Below are 19678 nucleotides of genomic sequence, written 5' to 3' on the forward strand. Positions count from 1 at the left end.
ATGTCCATGTACATACATACATGTGTACGCATGTATATATACCTACTCCCGAGCCTCCTGTATTATATATATATATAACACACATATATGTATTTATATTTTTATCTATGTCTTAAGATACCAAAATGCAATTAAAAAACCATCAATAAAAGTTTAAGAGGGACAATGGAATGTACATTGGGCTTGCAGTCGGAAGACCAGGGTTGGAGCACTGGATCTGCTACTTTGTTAGCCCCTAGGGATGCCAGTAAAGGAGGTGAGGAACAGCTGTGCACTCGAGGCTACTTGGGCACTTGGGCAGAAGGCCAATCGCAGCTGTTGTTAATTCCCAAAGCATATTTAGGAGTGTCGAGACATTCTCATGATGCTGGTGGTTGTGTAGATTTGTGGCAGTAAAGATTAGCTCTTGGGTGTGTGAGATTGGTACAAAGATCCATGAGACAGAGAGAACTGGTAGCATGACTAAGAGTTGGGCAGTATGTGAGAGGAGGTGTGACTATGTGATAGAGAAAGGGAGTGTCCGGGAGCCTGAAGGCCTGCCAGTAACTCTATGCATGAGAGAGATTTTGAGGGAGTGTTAAGAGGTTTATAGCTTCAGTTGTGTGAGGGATGGGGAGCGAGACTTGAGTACTCATAGGGATGACTGGTATTAAGCTAAGCATAGAAGTTAGCATGTTGGTACTCCATGCTGAGTACTGAGAGTACACACACACCACACACACACAACAACAACAACAACAAACAAACCATGCCCGTGTAAAATGATACTCAATGTACAGACATACAGCAGTATTTGGGGAATAAGGGGAATTGTGTGTTTTCCATGATTCATTGTCTCTTTTAGTAACAACAAGGGAGATTGACCCTAAAAAACCAATCTGCTTTAGGAGTGTTATTTTAGGAGTCTTTATGGAAAGTCAGTCTGAAAGAGAGGGAAAGAGACCTGTGTGTGAGGTCTCTGGGTCCCAGTGACTTTCTGTACAGCAATACCAGTTTGGGAATAATGAGGAGGGTTCCATATATTTGAATGGTATATTCCCAAGCCCACCATATTCCTATACTTCAAAAAAAGCACACCCACGGCATATAAATGGATCTAGAACTCCAGTGTGAGTAAAATTAGAGGCAATAGTGCCACTGCCAATGCATATGTACAAATGAGGCTGGGACATGTTGATGACAAAAGACTTAGTGATGGACAAAGATGATGAGGGGTTAGGAGAGACAGGAGGAGCAGCAGTAGTCTGCAGTATCTGAGAAATCAAGAGTGAAGAAAAGGAGGAAAGAAATAAAACTTTGCTTTTTGCCAAAAGTTGCTGGGAAAAATGTCTTTCTAGGACCATTGTTAGAGGTTTTTTGGAAATAGCCACAAAAACAAGTGAAAATCTACTGACAAATATATCCACACTTAATTGTAGCTTCCGAGTTGGGGAGGATGGTAAGGGGGAAGAAAGAACAAAGTAAAAACTGCAGAGAACAAAAGAAAACTTACAAGGAAGCAAAGAAAAGATGGACAGTTCTGAACACAATGCACAGCATTTATTATATAGGCTCTCTTGAAATGGAAATTTATTGTTGAATATTTTGAATCCTCTCTTATGTTCTGCTGTGTATATGACAATGCTTTTTCTTTCTTTTTTTATTTTGTATTTAAGTTTATAATATGTTTCTTTTTCTTTATTGTGTGTTTAAGTTTTTTTATTTAAGTTTCAAATAAAATAACTTAAAAAATAACTAGTGACAAGATAGTAAGGTAGTAGGAAGAAATACAATGCAGCTTACCTCCACAAAGATCTTTAGAAAATTCTAGTCTGAGTCCTGATCAGGAAATTCAAGGGAAAAAAAAAATCACAGTGAGTTATTTTTCTAGCTTAGGTCAGCACAGGGAGAGAGATAGACAGGGACATTGGGACAAAGTCTGACAGCTGCATGGAACACTCCAGCACATGGAATTAAGGAAGACCTAGAGTAAGAAGTTCTAGATCTAGCACAAGGAAGACCTAGAGTAAGAAGTTCTAGATCTAGCACAAGGGGATCTGACCTTATGTAAGATACAGGAACGGGCGTCAACTGGTAGTTCTCTAGCTCAATACTCAGTTCTGGGGAACAGATCCAGGGCAGATTGCAAACAGGACCTGGGCCTAGGCATAGGCAAGAAATGGTCATGGACCCTCTGCTGCGGATGGAGAAGAAGCAAGTTCAGAAGCAAGCAGGAGCACATGGCTATGATCATTGGGAGTAGAGCAGGATCTCAGTTCTGGCCTCCAACCAGATCTGAAGCCTGCAACAGAATAACTGGGTAGGGAACCTACAGTCTAAACCCACAGAGCCTTCCAGGTTGCTGATAGTGGTGGGTTAGTCCAGCAGCAGTTTACTGAAGCTCTAAACAGTATCAAGCCCATAGTTGTGTTGTTCAGACCCAAATCTAGGTCAGGAACTTGCAGAGCTCAGATCAGGAGGGTAGTGATCAAACTTTGCCCTGTGTTAGACCACTTTGGGAGGAGTTGTCCCCTGTGATCCTGGAATAACACCATAGTCAGTACCCCCAAGAAAGCAGCAGTAGGACCTAGTAGGACCCAATAGGACCCAAGCTCAGCTCAGCTCACTCCCTCCAGAAGTGTACAGATCCTGACCTTAACATAAAGTCTGAAGTCAGAAAAGGAAGTAGATCAAAAGAATGAGTAAACAAAAATATAATCCTGCCATAAAAGCTCAAATGAGAATGACTCAAAAACATCAACAAGCAAAGCCTCAAAGCAAAATATAGCAAGGGTACAAGTTCAACTAGAATTCCTGGAAGAGACAGAGTAAGCTTTTTTAAAAAAAGTTATTATTTTTATTAAATGAAATGAGAACATTAGAAGAAAAAAATAGAAAAGAAAAGGGTTATAGAAAAAATTGGAAGGAGAATTAACAGCATGGCACAAGAGATACTTACTCAAGCAAAAAGTTTCCTGAAAATTAGAATGGACCAAATTGAAGCTAATGACTCTATGAAACAAGAAGAAATATTAAAAAAAAGTCAAAAGGCTGAAAAATTGTATTTAATAGCACAAACAACTGAACTGGAAAACTGATCAAGGAGAAATAGTCTGAGAATCACTGGAGTACCTGAAAGCCATGGCCAAAAAAGGAGCTTAGACATAATATTTCAAGATATAAAAGAAAACTGCTAAGATCTCTTGGAACCAGAGGACAAACTGGAAACAGAATCCACTGATAACCTCCTGAAAGAAACCCCCAGATTAAAATTCTCAGGAACATTATAAGCACAATCCAAAGTTTTCAAGTTAAATAGTACTACTTCAAGTAGCTGGAAAAGAAGAATTCAACTACAATGGAACCATGGTCAGGATCACACAAGAGTTAGCAACTACCACTAAAAAGGAGTGGAGACCTTGGAATACAATATTTCAGAAGATGAAAGATATAAGTTTAAGACCAAGAGTAACTCACTCAGCAAGACAGAATAATCCTACAGAGGAAAAAAATGTTTCTTTGATGAAATAGTTGTTGTCGTTCAGTTGTTTCAGTCATGACTGACTCTTTGTGGCCATATTTGGAGTCTTCTTGGCAGATACTGGGATGATTTTCCATTTACTTCTCCAGCTCATTTTATGGATGAGGAAACTGAGGAAACAGGGCTAAGTGACTTGCCCAGGGTCACACAGCTGAGTGTCTGAGGCTAGATTTGAACTCATGTCTTCCGGACTCCAGGCCTACTGCTCTTAGTTGCCCTTCTGATGAAATAGAGGACCTCCAAATATTATTGATGAAAAGACCAGAGCTGCATAGAAACTCTGAAATACAAATGAGTTTGGGACAAATAGTTGTGTGACTTTAGGTTAATCATTTAATCATTTTGAACTCAGTTAAAAAAAAAGTGCACAAAAATACAAATAGTACCTGACTTTGCAGGGTTTTCATGAGTCAATGGCTGTATGAGTTGCAAAACTTTATGTAAGTATAAAATTTTGTTATAACTAATGATAAAACATTGGCTGGCCACAAATATCCTAGGATTTATAGATCTTCTCAGCTTGGGAAAACAAGAAAGTAACAAGACCTGCTCAGACTGGAGAGTTGGGAGGAACTTTTGATGAAGAATATCCCTTGGTAGCTTGTTTCTGAAATATTACAGTTCCCTTCCTGACAATGAAAGATGACTTTTCAGTGGACAAGGGGAGAGGTTTGTAACTGTGTTTTTTAAATGCTAGACATTCACTTCAGCAGCAGGATCACAAAGAGAAGACCAGAAAGGTGGAAACTTGCTTCTGATTTACTTCTGTTTAATTCTGTTTTTATTTATTCTATTAAGCAATATGCTTGCCAGGTTTAATACTCTTATAAACATTTGTAGTTGATTCTGTCCTCATGGTTTCCCTTTGTTGGTGGCATGAGAGTTGGGAATGTGCTTTGAGAAACACACAGGAGAGAGTGACTTTTCTTAGCCCAGCCCTGGGAGTTGAACCTTCAGTCCACTGTTAGAGTTTTGTTCTCTCACTGGGGCCTAAGCACAAGCCATTTCATGACACTTTTAAGCTCACAACATTTAACAACAGGCTGTAAATGTTTAACAATAAACTCTCCAGAAAAAAAGTACTTACAACACACTTTTAAATTTAATCTGTACTAAAAACACTTTCTCCATCACTTTCTTAAGTCTAGACAATCAACAAAACACTAGATCAAGAGGTATAAGTGCTCACACTGGACATTTAACAATCAGTTCTCATAAGCCAGCCTATTTTTATAAATTTGCCCTATAGATAGGAATCTAAAAGTAATAGGAAGTTACATGCCCATAAAAAAGCACTCTGTCAGGTCCTGAAAAAACTTCAGAGACTAAGACTTGGTCTCTGCTTTCCATCTGCTTCCCATCTACCTGGGAGAAACAAGATATAGGCAAAGCTGAAAGATTAGAGCAAATAGATCCTCTGGAAGTTCAGAGGAAAGTAACCTTCTCAGTTGGAAAAGCCAGGATGGTTTATTTCCTAATGGTCACAACCTTTTGGGCAAGCACACTCACTACAAGTTAGGGGTATGGCTTTAGGCCCTTTAGAAAGGTGAGCAGGTATTCGTGCTGAACCTGAGGTAGCTGGGTGGTATAGTGGCTTAAGTATTGGTATTAGGTATCAGGAAGACCATAGTTCAAACTCTACCTCAAACTCCTATTAGTTGTGTGACCCTAGGTAAGGCACTTAATCTCTTAGCCTTGGGTGTATAATAGAGATGAGAGGGAAAGAGGGAGAGGGGAGGTGGGGAGAGAGAGAGAGAGAGAGAGAGAGAGAGAGAGAGAGAGAGAGAGAGAGAGAGAGAGAGAGAGAGAGAGAGAGCGCCTTCCTCTGTGATCAGCAATTATCATTGTCCTGTCCATTAACTGCCAAGGTGACAGTCCCTAAGCACAGGTCCTATCCATCTCAAGCAAGGTACAATCTCTTCTTTGAGCATTCGCTTTTCTCTCTTGTAGCTTTAAAAACAATCCCCTTTTTTGTTATGCGTGGTTCTTACCAGCCGTAGCTCTTTCTGAGAGCTATATCACTCTAGACACTACCCTTGTAGGACTATGCACTGTTTTTTACTGATCAGAATTCAATTACACTGTATTTTCATTTTCAGTATAATACTTGATGCTTTTAACAATGACTGTAAAATTCCATTAGATTGGAAGCTCCTTGAGGTTAGAGACTGCATCATTTTTCATCTCTCCATCTTTAGTGTCTAGCAAGTGCCTTATACATTGGAGACATTTAACATTCACTCAGTTGAAGTGACATAAATTATGGAAAAGTCCATGATATTCAGTAGTTTTAGAGGTGCTTTCTATTATTTACTTCCATATTTTGACAGATCTGCGATCTCACTGATGTGGGTATTCCTCCCATCAGAGAGATCATGGCCCATCTTTCATCTTAGGGGATTCTCTTCATAGAAGATTTACCCTAACAGGCTGAGGGCTTCCCTTTGTCCCTTTTGATATTCCAAGTATACCAGTACAGCATTTGAGCTATTCTTGTGCTAATCCTCATTCTGGATACATGACCAGTCAATTGCTTTTTCTGGTTATAATTGTCATCAAAAATATAAAAACAAGTATTTTCTGGCTTCATTGGCAAGAATGCCAACATGGAAGTGGTTCGATTTCTTCAGTATTGTACCAAATTATTTGCCACTGGGGGGAAAAGGATTTCACATTAAGAGTACCACAAATTACATTAATATTTGTAGATAGAGTACTGCGTGATTCTTAGCACCATCTGTCCCTCCTTTCATCCAGGCCTTTACTGTCCTAGCAGAAACAGAAGTCATAGGACTTTGGGCCCTTTTGTATTTTTGTCTGTTTCATGGGTTGCCATGGCCAGAGAATTCATTTTACTGTGGCCAACCTTCTGGTGATAAGCCTCTCTGTATTTAGCTAGGCTGGTCCTTGGACAGGAGACAACCTGTCATCAGGCCTATACTCAAAACTTTTCCAGTTTGGCACAACCTGCCATAACTTTAACTCTGCTGGCATAACCTTTGAGAACTCAGGGTCACCTTCATGGTACCGTGAAGCATTTGAGGACTCCTATGGAGAATGGATAACTATTCATGATAAGACTAGATGAATCAGGACACCCTCAAGAGCAGACCAAAGTCACAGAAGAGGAAAGCTCATGACTTCTTCAGTATTTTTCCTAAGGCCAGCCCATTTGGCAGAACTTTTAATCTATGTATATAGAACTGTAATGGAGCCTAAGCTCAGCAGAGACTTTTTTTTTTTGTGAGGCAATTGGGGTTAATTCACATGCCTAGTCACACAGCTAGTGAGTGTTATGTGGCTGAGGCCAGATTTGAACTCAGGTCCTCCTGACTGCAGGGCCAGTGCACCACCTAGCTGCCCCTAACAGAGCCCATCTTTAAGAACAGAGAGAAAAGCCCCATCTGCCCATCAAGTTAAGAAGTATCTTTGTCCTGCAGTCTAGACAGAAGCTGATTTTGGCAACCCTGATTTTCTCAGGTGTGAGAAACTTATTTGAAAGTATTCACCTCCAGATGAATACTAGTACAAGGAAGCTACCTTGCCTCTTCTGGATTCATCAGAGAACTAATACATATTAGTATTAGAAGGTATTTTACCTTTTCCCACCTGCTAAAAATCAAAGCATTCTTACAAAAAAATACAGGATCTGTGATTTCTCCCACTATTTGGATCACAACTAGTGATTTAGGAGATTAGTCCTAGAGAGTTGCAGGGGGTGGGTGGGTGGGGGAACTTAGAAGAGAGGAGACTTGTCCACTGTCACACAGCTATTAACGGTCAAAGGTAGTATTTGAACTCAGGTCTGACTCTTAATCCAACATTCCATCCTCTGTGCCCTGCTGCTTCCTTGGCAGAACACCATTTCAGATGTCCAATGACTTCAGATAAATGTCTCTATGTTCTACGATTGATGTATATGACTGTAAGGTTTGCAAAGCATTTTGCAAATATCTCATTTTATTCTGGGAGATAGGTGACATTTTCCCATTTTACAGATGAGGAAACTGGGGCAGGCAGTGGTTAAGTGACTTGTCCAGGATCACATGGCTAGTATGTGAGGCTGATTTTGAACTCAGGTCTTTCTGACTCTATCTGCTATACCACCTAGCAGCTTCATTGGGGTATTGAAGTAATTTCTTTTTTTTTGCCATTTTATCCCACAAATTATAAGGTCAAAGAGGTCCCCGGATGATAAGAACTGCATTCAATATGTCCAGAAGCAAACCTCAATTTGCCTGATTACTCCCTTATATGGATAGATTTGTGATCTTTGGTGAAGGGACTTCCTCTACTGGTGCAGACTGCAACCTAACTGCATTTTCATCACATGTAATTCTTATCTACGCTTTTCCAAAAATCCTCCAGCAGATTCAGATCTGGGGCTCTTAACCTTTTTTTGTGTTATGGACCCCTTTGGCAGTCTGGTAAAGTCTATGGATGATTTCTCCGAACAACATTTTTTAAAGCACAAAATATATAGGATTACAAAAGAAACCAATTATATTGGAATATAGCTATCAAAATACAAAAAAAAAGTAGGTCAACTGACTGTAGGAAGCATGGAGGAAGGAGTCCTCCCAAGTGGCACCTGGAGGAACCTACCTCTTGCAGTCATGAAGACCAGAGGTCAAATCTGGCTTCAGACACTTATTAGCTGTATAATCTTGGGCAAGTCATTGCTCCGTTTTGTTCTCCTAGAAATAGTTTATCTCCTTTGTGGGGTTTGTGCTGAAAGTGAACCTGGAATTTTTCAGAGCTATATTTGCTTAGAAGGAAACCTAGGGCATTTTTGCAGGAATCATGAATGTTTGTAGTCTTTGTGGTGGCCAGAATTTAAACCAAATCAAATAGGAAAAGAAATCTCAGTTTCTGGGCTACTCGTGTCCACGCTCACAAACCTGCTGGGCTGAATGGTGTTTTAGTTCTGCCTAAAACATTTTAAAAACATAGCCTCCTGTTTATTTCCTCAAAGATAACTCTGAATAGACCCCTCCAGAGTAGGACAATGGGAGACACCCTCCATAATAAAGACGGAGGAACCGAAGGAGCTAGAGTTAGGCCCTCAGAGGCCTTCTAGTCCAAATTCCCTCATTTTTACTAATGAGGAAACTGAGGCCCAGGGAAGTTAAGGGACTTGTCCAAGGTCACAAGGCAGTAATGACGGGATGATCAAGATGAGTTTGTCCTATTAATCCTACGTCAAACTTGAATTTCTTCTTCTTCTGTCCCCCTGCCTCCCAAAGGTGGAATGGGAGGGATGACAGTATCTCAAGCCTTAGAGAACATGTGATCCAGTCCAACCCTTGCAGTCAATAGGCATTTATAAAGAGCCCACTACATGCACCAAGTGCTTTAAACTTACTGAGGTTATATGAATATCAAAGCCAATGTCCAAAGTCAAGTCCTTGAACTCAAACCTGTCACTCTTTGCATCACAGCTTGTTGCAAGTATACTACAAGGCTGAATTACGATGGGGAATCACTTTTGGGGACTGGTACCATGAAATATTGAAAACTAATGTGGAATGGATCTATGTCTATACACACACACACACACACACACACACACACACACACACCAGAGAGAAAACCACAACTCCAGCCCTTGGAGGGATCTAGTCCCAGCCCTATTTATATACATATACACACACACACACACACACACATATGTATGGAAACTGAAGCCTGGAAATATGACTTGTCCAAGTTCACACAGCTACTTGACTTGAGGCCAGGTCCTCCGACTCCAAATTAAATACTTTTTACTATGTCATGTATACTCGGTTTTGAGTGAATGTTTGAAAAAGCAATAAATAAATGCCTACTATATGCTGGGCACTGATTTCTGTTCCCAGAGCAAGAGGTGGAAAGGTGTGGGGAGGAGATGACACAACAGAATTGGTAGGAAGATAGTTAGACTGCAGCATGGTAGATCTGGTGAATTTTTGTTGTTTTTAAGGGAGTGCGCTCTGGTTGCATTACAATAAGGCTCTACCTTCCTTCCAATACTTTCAAAAGTAACCCCTCTTTTTTGGCTCTGAGGTGGTTTATTATCCCAACTCATAGACTCCTGGGGGACTAAACAGTGAGATGAAATTAACAGAACCTGAGAAGTTGGTTAGAAGAATGACTCTATTTTTACAATGCTTTCTAAAAGAAACTAGGTCCTCCCAAACCCAGACCTCAGATAACCACCCCCATCCTCTGCAACACAGGAAAAGCCTAGAAGTTACTTTCTGTGGAGCTCTGAATAGGGGAAAGTCAGCTCTGGGAATAGAGCAGCTGCTGATCTCCTCCCTGCAAGAGAACATTCCTTTCACTTGATGTATTTGCTTTAAGAATTGTCTGCTGTCCTCTGGGGAAAATGACATACTACTCACCTTGGCTGGGAAGAAGCAGGATGCAAAAAGTCCCTGAGTGTTGGTGTAGATTTCCTCTCCCCTTTTGTCCAGACTGGAAAAATCCCTGACATCCCCTCCTCTTCCCCCATCCAATCTCCAGACAAATATTCTAGGACGCAGCAATCTGATATGATGTATTTATATTTACATGGTAAATTTTAAAGCAATAACTACATTGATCAAACATATTAGAAACCATAAAAAAAGTTAAGAACTAAAATGTACATCATACACGTGTATATATATATTTTTTTACACAGAGGTAAAAAGGTTTGTTATAAAAAATCAATACAACAGGTTTTGACTTTTAGGATACAGGTACATAATGAATTATGCTTCAGGCACTTTAATTGGTAAATGTGAGCAAATAGCTTGGGGTGGGTGGGAGAACCTTCACAACAATGACAAAAAATTTTGGTTAACATTTTGTTACCACAGGTATAAAAATAAAATCTGAATAGTTTCTCTCTCTCTGATGATTTAAGTCAGTATTGCAAAGCTGACTGGGAAAGTACCACACACTGTTCAGCTGCAGTGTGGAGAGCAGGGAGAGATATTTACAAGAATCCCCGTGGGGTCTGTCTTTGGGCCCTTTTACACTGTCTTCAGAAACCAAAAAGAGCACGTGTAGTGGGAGCTGTGAGGGTCAGCTCCCAGGGTGCTGAAGGGGAGGCAGGGCCAAGGAAGATTTCAACGACAGGTAACAGAGGAGGAAGATCCCACATACAGAGAGGCTGCTTTGGAGCATGTCTTCTTACTGAAATAAATAGGAGCACTTAAACTGGGATCTGACCAGAAACTTGGGTTAGTGTTTGTTGTGCTTTGTAGAAACTGAGACCTTCCAGAGATTCACAGAGGGAATGAATATACTGGCTCTCATGGGAGCCTTTGGAGGCTGGTTTGTGTTCGACAGAGTTGCTAACCAAGATTGGTCATCTGCTACCAGGGACAGCAGATTTCTTTTCTGATTCTACAGAATCACACAGATCTCCCTCTGAGCCCCCTTTCCAGCTAGAAGGCTTAAACCAGGAACTGCTATGAATTGAACATTTGATGACTCTAGGTCAAAAGCACACTGGGTACGGTTTTTTGTTGTTGTTGTTGTTGTTGTTGATTGTTTTACTCCAAGCACTGTAATCAACTCCCCGAGAACTGGAAGAAAGCAAAACATTCCCAAGAAGGTTAATCGTGGCAAACACTTTTCCAATGTGATTGGCAAAAAGAAGAGAAATCCCTTTCCTTGAAGACGATGTCCATGTGCAATAAGGAGGGAGGGGTGGATCAGGCCATGCACTCAACTGGCAACTGACTGCAGAAAGAAATTATGGCAGGAAGAGCAGTGCCAGTTTTGATGGACATGCCTACCCCTAACGGCCTTGGAACGGTTCTGATTGTACTATGCTAGTTACCGCTAATTGCTCTACATTTTTCATTTTTTTCTTATTTCAATAAAAAAATTATTTGGCTATTCCTTGTAATAAGTTAGAAAAATACTCTTTTCCCCAGCTAATTACAAGCCTGGTACATAGAGAGAAGACATTTTTTTTTTTTAGGACAAGTCTGTTGGAAACATCTGCACAATCCTAATGACAACATCAAGACCGGGTGCTGAGTCAAGGGAGAAAGACACTTAGGCATTGGGAAGTTTTTGTATTTTACATATGGCCTTATTTTTTTTTCAAGTACAAATTTGGAATTTGGTGATGTGGAAGTGATTAGGAAATGCAAGAACAAAACAAAATCTTAAGCTTTATGACGGTTAAAAATTTTCCCTCTATACAGTTAATATAAAGTTTACTTCGAAAAAGCTTCTGGTTTCATTCACCACAACCTTAGTGTTTCTCTAAAATCCTAGTGGATCTTGACAACTGTTTTTTGTGTCTGCCCTGGATACCTACTATCCATTTGCAGAACAATGAGCAAAACAGGAATTATTTAGAGGTTAGTGTTTTACTCTAAGATGGAGAACTTGAGGGAGGAATGTGATCATTTAATTCCCATCCTAGAATCATCATACTGCAGAATTCTGGAGAAGGAAATCAGCTGGATCAGCCCCCTAATTTTATAGATAACGAATTTGAGGCCCCTTGAAAGTAAAGTGATATAGAATCACTAATTTAGAGTGGGAAAGGATTTTAGGTCATTCTGGTCCCAGCCCCTCATTTTATTATGTAGATGAGGAAACTGAGGCTGAGACAAGTAAAATGTCTTGCTCAGCGTCACTTAGGCTATAAGTGAGAGAGCCAGAATTCAAACCTAGGTAGGTCCTCAGATTTCAAATCCGGTGCCCTTTCCTTTGAACCACACAAGGTCACACCCAACTTCTTTGTCCTGGGGCTAGGACTGGAACCCAGGTCCATTGTCTTTTCTACTACATCATATTGTCTCCCCGTTTTAAACATAAATCCTTTAAGTTCTATTTTTGTAATTATTTGGGTAGCTCATAGAAACCTTAAGTGGCTTCTCCAGCACTAGCTGGAAACACATGAAGTTTGAGGACTCCTCCTGATGTTAAGGCTTATTTCTCATTGTCTTTGCATGAATGGATGTTTTCCATTAGTGAATAATTTAAACGCAATTTTTTTTTTACAAAAGAAATGATGATGGACTGAAAACAGAACTGCAATTCACATGACATAAGAAATTTGGCTTTAGAATGGTAATAGCAATATCGTGTTGTGATACACGCTAGCACACCTTCTGTACACATAATAACTGACTGCAGGTTAAAATACTTCTGGTGGGATTTCATCATTCTCACTTATTTTGGTAGGTACCCTAAATTTGGGTACAGGTGGTTTGTCAAGGAAAGCTTAACAAGAGACAGTCTTGAGATGCTCTTCCAAAAACCCCAAACCAAAAAAATTCCCTGCAAATCAACAGTTCAGACGGTAGCCTCCTTCCTTTTGAAGTGGAAAGCTGGAAGGAGGGAAGGGTCGGGGAGGGCAGGAACAGGGAATATAAACATGTACAAGACAATCAGTTGGATTACAGATTATTAATAATACAATAGTCTATGCCGAAGGTTAATTTCATTACAACACTGGGGTGGTGTGTGTGTGTGTGTGTGTGTGTGTGTGTGTGTGTGTGTGTGTGTGTGTGTGTGTGTACAATTAAGAGTGGCTGGCTGGAGCTCAAGGGGCAGACCCATCAGATGGGTTCCCCAGGCTGGAATGATGTCTCCAGGTATAGCAGGGCTAGGGCAAAGAGGTTCCCATTTCAGGGGTATCAACCCCTGTCAATGGTAAGGAGAGAGGGAGATAGAGCAAAGGGCTATTGTCTTCATCCGGCTGCTTTGTGTTTCCCACCACAGCACCTACACATCACCCCGCAGTTGTAGCAGCCTCGGAGGGGCAGGTAACAGCACATACAGGGGGCCAGGAAGGACAAGGCGATGAGGGCCATCCACCGGAGGCAAAACTTTTCATCGCTGGTGTCACAGGAACAAGGGTCCGTGTAGTCTCCCTCGGGATCGGACATACAATGGTAGAGCATGCTGTCTGCACACCACATACAGCTGACTCGGCGGATGCAAGTTCTGATGGGGTCAGGGGCATCCTGACACTGACCCCTTCGGTTCTCTTCGTGGTTGAACATGTCTCTACAGTACACGCACCGCGACCGTTCCCCATCCTCCTTCCGCCGTCGGGTCTTGCCTCGGTTGGGCTGAGTCTTAATCACGCCCCCTCCACCCCCTCCTTTGCGGTCATCCCCCGTGTCGAAGTCTGAATGGTCAACATATGGGTAGGTGTAGTCGTGCTTGGAGGCATCCCCCTTGGTGGCGAAGCGCACGTAGGAGTCCACATCCTCTGACGTGTCCATGTATCTGCCCCTCACAGGAGCATGCCGGTAATCCTCATATCCCGTTATCCAGATCTTCTCCCGAGGGTTGATGCGGACGATCTCCTCCTCATCATCTGGGAAACTGACCTGTCGGTATGATCTGGGGATGGACTGCTTGAGAACGGGGAGACACAAATGGATTTTATTTAATATCAGTGACCAATCAAAATTAAGATTATCTCTTGAGGCACCTGGCATTCCTACCTCCCACCCTCCCCAGATCAATGCTGGTCAAAGGCATCTGTCTGAAGAACTCATTTAATAAATATTTCTTGAGTGCCTACTATGTGCAAAATGTAGGAGAGTAATAAAAAAAAAGTGCTAGTCCTTGCCTCAAAAAAACCTTAAAATCTAGTTGGGAAGGTAAGCCAATAAAGATACAACAATAAAAGGCTTTAAGAACAGCTCAGGGCAACAGCTTATCGGTGATCATCAAATTAACTGTACAGATTATAACTGCTAGAATAATTCCCCAGTATGAGAAGTCAGTTAGTATGTATGTACTAGGCACTGTGCTGAGCCTGGGGGAGAGAAAAGCACACACAGCCTCTGCTATCCTCACTTAACGCCAGACCGGGGTGACAGGGGCCTAAGCTTAAAGGCAGACTGAGTCCACAGAAGTCGTGCCCTCATCTTCAGTCCTCTGGACAGGATTACAGAATGTTAGAGGCCTGGAAGGAAGGGAAAGCGTGTCTTAGGCACCTACTGTGTGCCAGGCATCTGTAAAATTGGGGAGGCTGGAATAGACCAGATTACTTCTTCCAACTGTCCACCAAGGTGTTTTGAAATTTTAATAACTCAGGCCACAAGTATAATAGAAATAATTGATTGAAAGCATAAAGTATGCTTACTGGCATTTAGGACATCATGACAGGACTGCATATAATGAGGGGGAAACACGCATAATGATAACTAGCTTCTGGAACCAGAGGATCTAGGTTTAATTTCTGTTATCTGACAACTTACTGCCTGAAGGACTTTGGACAAGTCACTTAATACCACCACTCCTCTCTTTGCCTCAGTTTCCCCATCTGTAAGATAACTGGACTAAATGGCCTCTGAGGTGACCTTCAGCTCTAGAGCTATGATCTTGATGATTCTTGTTTCAGACTCTGTGCCAAGTGAAAAATGATCATCATAGATGAAAATGGTAAGCTGAGTCCTGTGGTGAGAACTGAATCTACATGAGTAGTGAAAAGGAAACTGCTAATACTTTATTACCAGAAAAAAAGTCATTTCTATTTTAAATCACTAAATTAAAAAACCAAACACACAAGGTCTTTATGAAGACAAAACTAGACATCCTCACCATCCATTGAGAGCTGTCTCTTAGAATAGTGGGGATGGCTTTTGTCGTGGTTGGGTCATTTCAGTCACATTTGACTCTCTGTGATCCCATTTGGGGTTTTCTTGGCAAAGCCACTGGAGTGGTTTGTCATTTTCTTCTCCAGCTCATTTTTATAGATGAGGAAGCTGAAGCAGATAGGGTTAAGTAGCTTGTCCAGGGTCACACAACTAGTAAGTGTCTAATCTAAGGCTGGATTTGAACTCAGGCCCTCCTGACTTCAGAGCCAACGTTCTATCCACTAGGCCACTAAGCTGCTTTATGTGATCTTGTTTATGGATTTCTTTCCCTATTCCCCCACGAACAATGTCATATAGTTACGAGATAACAGGATTAAGGATATGGTTTGTGGCCATGAAACCAAGTAGAGCTAACTGGTTCAAATGGGGTGCAAAGCCATCAGTTTGTGGCTTCACCGACACTCTTCTTGAATGAATAGAGCCCAAGACCATATAAATACTTGTTCAGGCTTGGAAGCTGGTTTACATGCCCTTAAGGCACTTAGGGTAGGGTAGCAGAGAATTAAGTTTTGTACTACCTACCTCATCCATCTTTCCAGACACACTATTTCCCCCACCCCTAGGCTGTGTCTAAATACAGAACTATGCCCATTCTCTAAGTGGTCCCTGGTGTTCATGGAATAAGAAGCATGAATTTAGTTTTTAAATGAATCTGATCCCAGGCATCCTTTTAGATGACGGTATTAACACCTTACACAGAACAGGAAAAAACCTCCCACTTATCCTTGACGACAAACATTAGTCAGCGCCTACTCTATATATCTTAGTCACACAGGATACAAAGAGGTATAAGACATGGCTTGTGTCCACAAGACACTTAAAAGTCTAGTCTGGGAGACAGAATATGTGTGTAAAAAGAGTCATTAGCTGTGATACAAGGCAGCCGTGGAGCAGATAAGAGGAACAATAAGAATTCAGAGAAAGGAGGAAGGGAAAGATCACCGTAGGGTGGGCTAGTCAAGAAAAACTTCATGGAGAACGCAGGACATGAGTTTGGCCTTGAAGTCAACCTGTATTTACTAAGCACTACTGTGCAGCAGTAACTGTGTTAAGTACAGAGGATATGAAGAAAGGCAAGAAACAGTTGCTTCTCTCAGGAAGCTCACACAAATGAATGGGAAAAGACCATGAAAATGATGAATGCTACTCACTTGTTCAAGTTGATAGTGGTCAGCGCTATATTGGTCATGGATATGGCCCAAGGTATATATACTCCGGTGTTCACAGGACATGGGAGAAGAGATTGTCCGGGTGGGTGGCTCCCTCTTTTGAGAAGAATTAGAAGAACTGTCTGTAGCTGTCTGTATTAAGAGGGAAAGAAATGTTAACTCATGCTATGTAATAAGAAAAGAAAGAAAGAAATGTTAAAACACATTGACAAAAGCTTGTTTTTATTTAAAACAAACACATCCTCCCAATTACTCAATACTGGTATTAGCTTCTGAATGTTGCATTTTTCTTAGTTATGGCATCCTGGTTTGGTTTTCCTGAATCATGAGTGTTATCCTCGGAGAGGTAAGACACTTTCTAGAGGACTAGGTCATCACAGTATTAGGCGGGAACTCAACAGTTTCAGCAACTGCAGCTCTTCACAAAGGCCTTGGGAAAAATGAAGTTTATTTTCTTAAATGTGGGATTGGCTACCATATTTTAGTTAAGGATTTAGCATATCCAGTCCTCCCAGTCAGTGGCTGATTTCAGTTAAAACAAGAGAGTGATGGTTAATGGTTATTTCGGTTGTTAGGAAGTAAATATGTACTGAATGAAAAAAAATTCTAAATTTGAGTTTGATTTTCATTAGAGAAACTCTTAAAAACGAGGATGCTTCTAAGTTGTTACATACAGGTGCTGATTTTGTAGGAAACAGTTTTGGGTAGTAGACAGTTTTCACCACACATTTGAATGAACATTACTATTCTTCGAATGAGAGTCATTCATTCATATAGTATTTATTGAGTGCCTATTATATAGGAGGTGACAGCTCTAGAGCTCTCTCTAGCTGTGGGGCTGGATTTGCTCTGAGACATCCATCTATTCTCATTTAGTCATTCTTATTAAAATATACACAAAATAACTGGCCAGGATTAGGAGCAGTCAATGTCTATAGGATAAAGAAGAGCTAACCAGACTATGAAGAAAACTGAACTCATGACCACAGCCTTTTCCCCACACTAACCTTCCCCCACTTTGAGGGGCCTAATAAAGAGGGCCTGTAATGCTTTGAATAGTGACACAATACATGGCAAGAAATCTCTCTGAAATCATCCCCTGCTAATAAGTGTCTGTTTTTCTATTGCCCTCCCTCCCTGCTACTTTAGAAAAGAGGATTTTGGAAGAAAGGTTATTAGAATTTTCTTTGTGAAAATCATATTTTAAAAAACTAATTCATTCTCAATGCCATTTATGTTATAGCAGAAATCACTGAAAATTATTTCTAAATTAAAAAAACTGAAAAGTCAATTTTTCTTAAGGATGTAATATCCATGGGTTTATCAACTATTTTAGCATTTTTTGGTGGATTCTAAGATAAACTGATACATTCAGTTCCTAATGTGATAAGAGCTTTCAGTTATTACTGAGCATTGAATGTCAAGTCAGGAAGACTTGGATTTGAGCCCAACCTCTGCAACTTATAAGCATGGGACCCCTTAGCAAATCATTTGAGTCTCGGTTTCCTTACCTAGAAAAAGGGGAGAATAATAGCATTCCATTTAATGAAATGAAAATATATATAAAGCATTTTGGAAACCTTGACTAGAAATAGGAATACACACACACACACACACACTGGACTTTGTAATTGCACAGGCAGAGGGAACTCTGAGATGAAGAAATTCCCTCTCCCAATACAGGTCAGTACCTTTCGGCAAATTACATACTTTGTGAGTTGCCTGCCACACTGTGAGAGGTTGAGTGATATGCCCAGGATCACACAGTTAGTATGTGTTAGAAGCAGGACTAGAACGTGTCTTTTTGACTTTGAGACCAGCTCTTTAAACACTACTCCACACTGATATACAAATGCCAGGCATTCTTATTAATAATACCATGTGTATTCAGTGTAAACCGGACTTTGATCCTAAGATTTTCTATTCCACAGAGACTCCCAGAACAATTCAACCAGCAATTGCCACCCCTCCCCAAAGTGAGTTTACATGATTCATAGAATCCAAGATGTACAGTTAGGAGGTAGCCCTGAGAGATCATTTCTTTAGCTCACCTCCCTCATTTTGCAGACAAGGAAACTGGGGATTTAAGTGACCTGCTCAAGCAAAGACACTATGCCTCAAGAATCTCCTTGTGGCTATCACACAGCAAGTAAATCAGTGTCTTAGAATAGCCTTTAGACACCATTTAGTTCACCCCTCCTCCAGTTTACAGTCGGGATAACTGATGCTCAGAGAGTTAGAGAGATGTTCTCAAAGTCACACAGATAGTGGCAACGGCAGAGTTTGGATTTGGGTCCACAGATTTATAAATTCTGTGTTCTTTCCATAATCATACTTTGATGGCTAGAGGTAGAGGAAGGCCACGGCTCAGCTGAAACAGAGGCAAGACCCCTCAGCTACTACTAAGGTCGAGAATAGTGTTTAGGGAGTTGGAAATTAAATAATTTTGTGCAAAATTTTAATTCTAAATTATGCCTTGGTCACTGAGCAAAACCAGCTCTGTTAAGAATCGCAATGGAATTTATGATTAGCAGGTTCTAAGTTTTACTTTATGAGAAGAAAAATAAGTGAATTATGGGGATAAGAATAAATAGGAGGGTAAATGTGTGTGGGGATAGTCAATAGCTGCCACATATAAAGGAACTGATGACACTTCAAGGACCACAAATCTCTACAAGCTGCAGAGATAGACATTTTTAATACAACCTCAGTTAGAGAGAACCTCAGATGCTGACCAGCCCAACTGACAGCCAAACCAAAATTCACTCTACAAAATACCTGACGACTAGTATGTTTTGTGGTACACTTAGACACAAGTAAAAAAGTTTAGTTAAAATAATCTTAAAGGGAAAAAACAAAACAAAACAATAACTTTTTTTTGGTTTGTTTTGGTGAGGCAATCGGGGTTAAGTGACTTGCTCAGGATCTCACAGCTAGTAAGTAAGTTTCAAGCGTCTGAGGCCATATTTGAACTCAGGTCTTCCTGACTCCAAGGTCAGAGCTCTATCTGTGCCACCTAGCAGCCCCTCCAATAACTTCTTTGTGCCAACTCCCCCAGACTCAGACCGGCAACTCCTTTGTAACTTATAATTTCTGAGAATTTCCTGGGGCATCGAGAAGAGATGAAGCATCCCATGGTCACTTGCTTTTACCAGTACGTTTTCAAGGTGCCATACATCCTCTCAAGAGCCTTGTGTTACTACATATTTAATAAAAAGTGCCTTCATTTTAAAATAAACATTCTTTGGGGCCTAGTTTGAAGCAAATCTGTAACTCATTTCTGGATTTTGGGGCTCAGTTTAAAAAAAACCCACCCCCTCCCTGGAAATAAGCATTTGGTTTTGTCCCCTCCACCTTCTATGGATCAAAACAACAAC

At 40.8% G+C, this 19678-nt stretch overlaps 1 protein-coding gene across 3 annotated transcripts in view; it reads right to left on the minus strand.

Annotated features, from left to right (window-relative positions):
- Positions 1–10047: 10047 nt before the first annotated feature.
- SPRED2 (sprouty related EVH1 domain containing 2) overlaps positions 10048–19678 on the minus strand; it is a 173969-nt gene continuing 164338 nt past the window's right edge. For 2 of the 3 annotated variants that reach the window (XM_020985420.2, XM_078149549.1), the window contains exons 5-6: positions 16284–16433; positions 10048–13881 (exon numbers count right to left, since the gene is read on the minus strand). In XM_020985420.2, the coding sequence (XP_020841079.1) occupies positions 13207–13881; positions 16284–16433 (825 nt within the window). In that variant the 3' untranslated portion in view covers positions 10048–13206. The remainder of the gene's footprint in view (positions 13882–16283; positions 16434–19678) is intronic. The other variant, XM_020985421.2, reaches the window with a different exon arrangement.

The sequence above is a fragment of the Phascolarctos cinereus genome, unplaced genomic scaffold (assembly GCF_003287225.1).
Source record: "Phascolarctos cinereus isolate Bilbo 61053 unplaced genomic scaffold, phaCin_HiC Scaffold_2;HRSCAF=192, whole genome shotgun sequence".
NCBI lineage: Eukaryota > Metazoa > Chordata > Mammalia > Diprotodontia > Phascolarctidae > Phascolarctos > Phascolarctos cinereus.